This window comes from Triturus cristatus, chromosome 5_2 (assembly GCF_964204655.1).
Source record: "Triturus cristatus chromosome 5_2, aTriCri1.1, whole genome shotgun sequence".
NCBI classification, from domain to species: domain Eukaryota; kingdom Metazoa; phylum Chordata; class Amphibia; order Caudata; family Salamandridae; genus Triturus; species Triturus cristatus.
This window is the reverse complement of record NC_140588.1, coordinates 760298251-760304000: the sequence shown is the minus strand read 5'-3', so window position 1 is coordinate 760304000 and position 5750 is coordinate 760298251. Positions and strand designations below refer to the sequence as shown.

The 5750-nt window shown below is 44.0% G+C and overlaps 1 protein-coding gene across 1 annotated transcript; it reads left to right on the top strand.

Moving 5' to 3' along the window:
• The first annotated feature begins 1560 nt into the window (after positions 1-1560).
• LOC146829233 (uncharacterized) lies at positions 1561-3111 on the top strand. The gene has a single exon (XM_085606667.1). The coding sequence runs from the start codon at positions 1583-1585 to the stop codon at positions 2816-2818; it is 1236 nt and encodes a 411-aa protein (XP_085462793.1). The 5' UTR covers positions 1561-1582; the 3' UTR covers positions 2819-3111.
• Positions 3112-5750: the final 2639 nt, after the last annotated feature.

Below are 5750 nucleotides of genomic sequence, written 5' to 3'. Positions count from 1 at the left end.
TTTGCAACATAGGATACTTCTGGCTTGTATCACTGAAGTGAAATAGTCTGTGACTCTCATGCTTGTGTCTTGGCAGGTTCAAGACCTCGAGTTCAGATATGTGTGACTTCCAAGTCTCTCTCTTTCGGTGGTATTAATGGGCCTTTCAAAATCAATCTTAAGCCTGGCCCTTTAAAGCTGCTATCTGATCAATTTGGCTAGGATAGCAAATTGCTGACTCGTATCCTTTTAACTTTCTATCTGGTATTTAGAAATATGAATGCTTCGCTTTTTGGTACAATCCCTGTTCGCATCTTGACAAAATCATCACTCCAGTCTTTCCAAACGCCTGTCTCATCTCTTGCATATATTGTGCAATTCCCTGGCTCTGATGCTATCATGACCCTGGCTCATTATTTAACAAAACTTGGCTCGCATGTTGTCAGTTTTCTGATTCATAGTTCAGCCAATTACTGCTGGGTGAATATATTCTGAGATTTCTCCAACATGTTCTTGTGAAAAAAATGTAAACTTAGATGGCCGCTCCCACCAGAAGATGAATCCAGTGAATTGCTCATGTTTGTAAAGATGCAAATGGCCAGGCTAGGGCCTAGGTTTTGTACTGGTTGCGCTGGTGTTCGTGCGGCGCTGCACAGTCTTGTTTTGCACCCAAAAAGCTGGTATAGTGGTGAGGAGATTGACTCAGTGTTTTGCACCAGTCGCAGCACACGAGCACCATATTAAACATAAGAAAATAAACATCCAAGTGCATAGCTAGGAGTTTGTTTGATACAAAGACACTATCAAAAAGAGGACAGCCATTGATTTGGTCTTCAAAGTTTCCCTAGGAGCTAGGAGGGTGAAAGGGCCTTCTTGCAGTACGGCCCTTCAGAAATGTTACAGTGCAGCTGAAAATACACTACCCATCAGTATGTCAAGGTGTGGTTGCAAGTTCCTATTTTACGTCTGCTATTACGTGTCTTTACAATAAATGGCTCGCAGGTTTGTACTCTGCATAGGAACAAATGAGTCGTAAGAGCACGAGCTAAACTCCAGTACCCTGAGTACTGCTGGGAGTTTTTGGGACAGTGAATTAAATGAACTTATACGTGATTTAATGTTTTATAAAAGAAGCATCGTTTGCCTGAGGGTGTTTGAATGCAGTTTGCAATTGTTCACATGTGGCGCATGTGTTGCTGATTCTATGTTTAGTGCAATAGGATTGCTGGATGTTTACTGAGCATTTACGTGGAGGAAACTCTCAGCCCAGAATGACTATCGGGTTCCATGCAACGTTCAGTGGCAGAGAGCAACAGCAGGCTCACCGATGGAGAGTGTCTGTAGAGACATCAGCTGAAAAATGTTGCTTTGTTCTCCCATGAGACTAAAGCCACAGACATATCCTGTGCCCATGGCATTGTGGCATGCCGTACATTGAAGGAGCAGTTAAGAAGCTTACATCGGCTTACCAACTTCCTAATTAAGCTGTCTTGTTTCATTTTACAGAAAGTTGAAAAGCAGTTTTAGAGCTCTTGTTGTCAATTTTGCTGCAAGGTACTTTCCGCGGTGGTGTATGCCTGCCATCTTCTTCTTTTGGTTTGCCATGTTCCTTGTACTTTTTGCGGTGTTTTGCTTTTTGCTGTTCACTGAGCAGAATTTCGGCACCTGCGCGTGCCCGGCTTCTTGTACATGCTACGCAGAAGACGTAGTTCACTGCAACAATGTGGGGCTGAGAGAGCTGCCCGCGGGGTTACCGGCCTCTGCCAGCTCTTTAAACCTGGCGGGAAATCTCTTCAGTATTCTTTCGTTTAACTACTTCGAACATGTCCCCTCACTCCACACCCTGTGGCTGGACCACAACAACCTGACTTTCCTGTACCCAGGAACCTTTGTTTGCCTGACCGATCTGAGGGATTTAAATCTCAGTGCGAACTCCCGGCTAACCTACCTTCACGCGCACACCTTCGAGGGCCTGTCAAGCCTCATCTCCCTGGACCTGTCCTCCTGCAACATCTTTGAGATCCACCCCCTCGTCTTTTCGCACATGCTGTCCCTGGAAATTCTCGACTTGACTTCCAACAAAATGCGCTTCGCCCCGCAGGCTTTGAAGGCACTGCCCAACATCACACGGCTGTCTCTGGAAAAGAACAACATAGAAGCCGTGGGGAGGAACTCCTTTGCGGCTCAGGCGTCCCTGCGTGCCCTCAACCTCAGGAAGAACAGGATATGGGTGATTCAGGAGGAGGCCTTTACCAACCTCGGCAAGCTGATCGTTCTAAATTTAGGACACAACAACATGTCCGATCTGCCTAACCAGCTTTTCGAAGGGCTAATCCGGCTCAAGACGATACACTTGGAAGCCAACAGAATCCCCGCCGTACACTGCGCCTTCAGCCGCCTGCCCAGCTTGAGAAAGCTGTACCTGAACAACAACCGCATCGCATACATTGCAAGGAATGCGTTCGCCTCCTTGAAGCAGCTGGAATTCCTTCACTTGAGCAGAAACGCGTTGACTTCTATTCCTCACCCTTTGTTCGGGAGACTGCCCAAGCTGAGATACGTGTTCCTCTCTGACAACCCGTGGACGTGTGACTGCGGCATGGACTGGCTGTCTGAGTGGAACGCGTCCTACAGAGGGGTGGTTGAAGGCCTGCACTGCACCTCTCCCGTTTCCTCTGATGTAACAGCGTCCGACCTCTTATCGCGCGAATTGTTGAGCTGCTCAGCTCTTCCCGAGGAGACAGGTGACGAGGCATGTGAGGAGGCAGCCTGGGACACAGCGCATCGATTATGTGTTACTTCTCTTGTATTTGTTGTTATGTTTATTTTCTGTGTCTAGGTTGTGTCCGTTGAATAGCAGTTGCTTACACCAGCATAGCTTCCTATTCCAAGATAATCTGTGCAAAGAGTATGCACGTGGAGTTTACAAGAAGTTTATTTTGTGCACTAATATTCAAAATTCAATAAATGTTGCTTCATCTGCAGTAGGACAGGAGCAGCAGGACCCAACCTTACTGTGGTAAGGACGCCATTGCATACAAAAGGGGGCACATCAGCATGCCCACCGATAAGGATCACTGCATATCTTCGGTAGCGTAAATGTACGTCTGGTGGTATTTTGTGGTTATTCAAACCGTGTCAAATAGAAATAAATATATTATTGTGTATTCAAGCGTTCGAAAGAAATCAATGTGAGTCCTGTATCAAACCGTGCTTGTCACAGCTACACTGATTTAATTTAGCATTTCATGTAGTTCTTTACAAAATCGAGTTATTACTAATGTTGTGTGTGTGTGCTTTCCTGGAGCAAAGTGACGAAAACCGCTGCATCGAATTGCCTACTATGCTAAGAGCCTGAAGGGCCAGAAACCCTTAGTAAATCTAGGCTCAGGTTTGAAAGTGTGGGTGTGTGTTTGGACATCTGCACAGGGAGAGGCAGCACTGGTGTATTTGCAGGGCTACTTTGAAAATTCCAATGAACTAGTTATAAATATTTTTGCACGATCTAGCTGCCAAGTGACGTTTTGGAGATTATCAATGGACGTGGAGAAAAAAATGTAAACTGCACTCTCGAAATTGATTCATGCGGCCGAATGTCCCTTTTGTTTGGCCACAATGTATAGTGCAAGTTTAAAACCCATATGCCGGATCTGACTCCTGTAAAAATACATTAGTAACTGGTCAAATGGAATTTCCCCCCAACAAACATAAACAAACGTAACCTGACTAACCAAAGGAACTCACTTATGGGAATTGTCCCTTTGTCAGGAGTCCTTTGTTGTTTCGTAAGCTGTCACCAGACCGAGAGATTCACAAAAAATGGACAGGTGTATCCTCACCCCCCTACCCTCGGGTGTCATGCATCATCTTTGGCTCGTTCACTAGAGAAAAGTCTAGTGGTGAATGAGCTCCTTGTTATTACGAGGCATACTTTTGAGGGGGTTGGTAAATGTGGAATCAGGATCTACTAGTCTAAAAATCCCTGTACCCTAACCCAAAAGGTTCCTTTTAATAACGGTAGGTCTAAGGGATGATCAAAATCTATGCTAATGCATGGTACTGTCTATTGTCCCTGCATCAGGATGGGTCCATATGTTTCAGCCTGTATAATGGCTCAAAGAGTCCCAGGCCTTCTTCAGGACTCAGATCCTTATTTTCCTAACTTTTATACTACATGCGCAAACATACATTCATCAACAGGCACAATGTACCTATTAGTATAGACTTGTAGGACAGCGTTGGCTGGAAATGCACATAAAAACAATTATTAAAACACAGGACTGGAGACATAAACAGGGCGTAAATAATAAAAATTATGAAGTAAATGAACATAGAAAACTTTCCATGTTCATAGTGGCTATTTACAACCATCATTTCTCACATGTGAATAGTGCACACAGCAAACCACTGCACATTTGTGAGAGTGCAAACCATGCATAGATACATTCATGCAAACTAATGTCTTGCCCTATCATAAGCAAATGAGGGCCCCGTTGGGATGTTTGGCTTTCCCAATGCTTTTCTTTCCAAGATCATTAGTCAGACTAAGCAAATATGCGTGCGGACACATAGTGGCCATCTAAGGGACTTTTTTTAGAGAACTTATGAGAAAGCAACAAAAAATAGTTGCCCACACATGCACATGCACAGCAGCCACCTTCAAATGCTTTTTTCTAAGCTTAAAAAACATTTCAAGATGGCTGCAGTACATGAGCATACATGCATGCATATGCAAGGCAGCTGTTGTGGAACCATTTTCAAGACAGCTTAAGAAAAAGCATTCCAAGATAGCCACCCAGGCTTACGTGTGCACATTGGTCATCTTGGCATGCTTTTCCTTGAGGTGTCTGAAAAGCTATTCCAAGATGGTTGCCTGGGCATGCTTTTTCATAATGCAAAATAAAAGGAATTCCAGTTTGGCTGCTGTGCATGCAAGTGCAGGGGCCACCATCTTGTCATGGTTTAAAAGGCATTCAAAAATGGCTTCTATTGCTCTATTAGCCGGTGTGGAGGAGAGAGCACAGACTGCTGAAGGATCAGATGGGCACTTGAGGGAACTCGTATTTAAATAGAAAAAGTAGGGCTGGAAAGGAGGTGAGCAGGAAGAGCAAGGAGATCAGAAGAGAAATAGTCCCTCATATGTTGCAATGCAAGGTACTGGCATCATCAGTGGAAAGATATAGCTCATCCAATCAAAACCTGGTGAAACTGAAATGCTTCCTGGGTGAGGGAACACAAGAATATGGCGGTAAGCCAATAAAATAAGGCACAGGTAACGGAGATAGCTAAGAAAGCCATTGAGTCATGAGCAAGGGGCAGGGCCAAAGTCTATTCTAACTCTGAATTGGATACAAGAAGTCTGTTGCCAACAGGGTGCTAGAGATGTTTAAGCTGATAACTAAAATGTTTTCAGCACTGCAAGAATTGGTGCAACTTGCATAAACAAATCTTTGTAAAGTTTAATTGAAGATATGTCCAGTTGCTGAGCAGATCTCAACATTATGTTGTATTTTTCTTGGCTGAAAAGCAAAAGAATAAATTATGAAAGGCAAACTTATTTATAGTGCCTTGAATTCTCTTATGCATGCAATATCTAATATGTCTAGGGGTGCAAACATATGTGCTGTAGTCCCAACATTAGGTAACACTTGTCAGGGAATGTTAATTGTACCACCAGACATTTACAAATTTTAATAATGCTTGAGGTCGCCACGGGTACCAAACTGGAACAATGCACTCCATTGCAACATTTTTTATAGCAAAGTGTGGAA

Bases quoted from the DNA above. Each gene is read 5' to 3' on its own strand.
- LOC146829233 (XM_085606667.1), top strand. From the start codon at position 1,583: ATGTTCCTTGTACTTTTTGCGGTGTTTTGCTTTTTGCTGTTCACTGAG.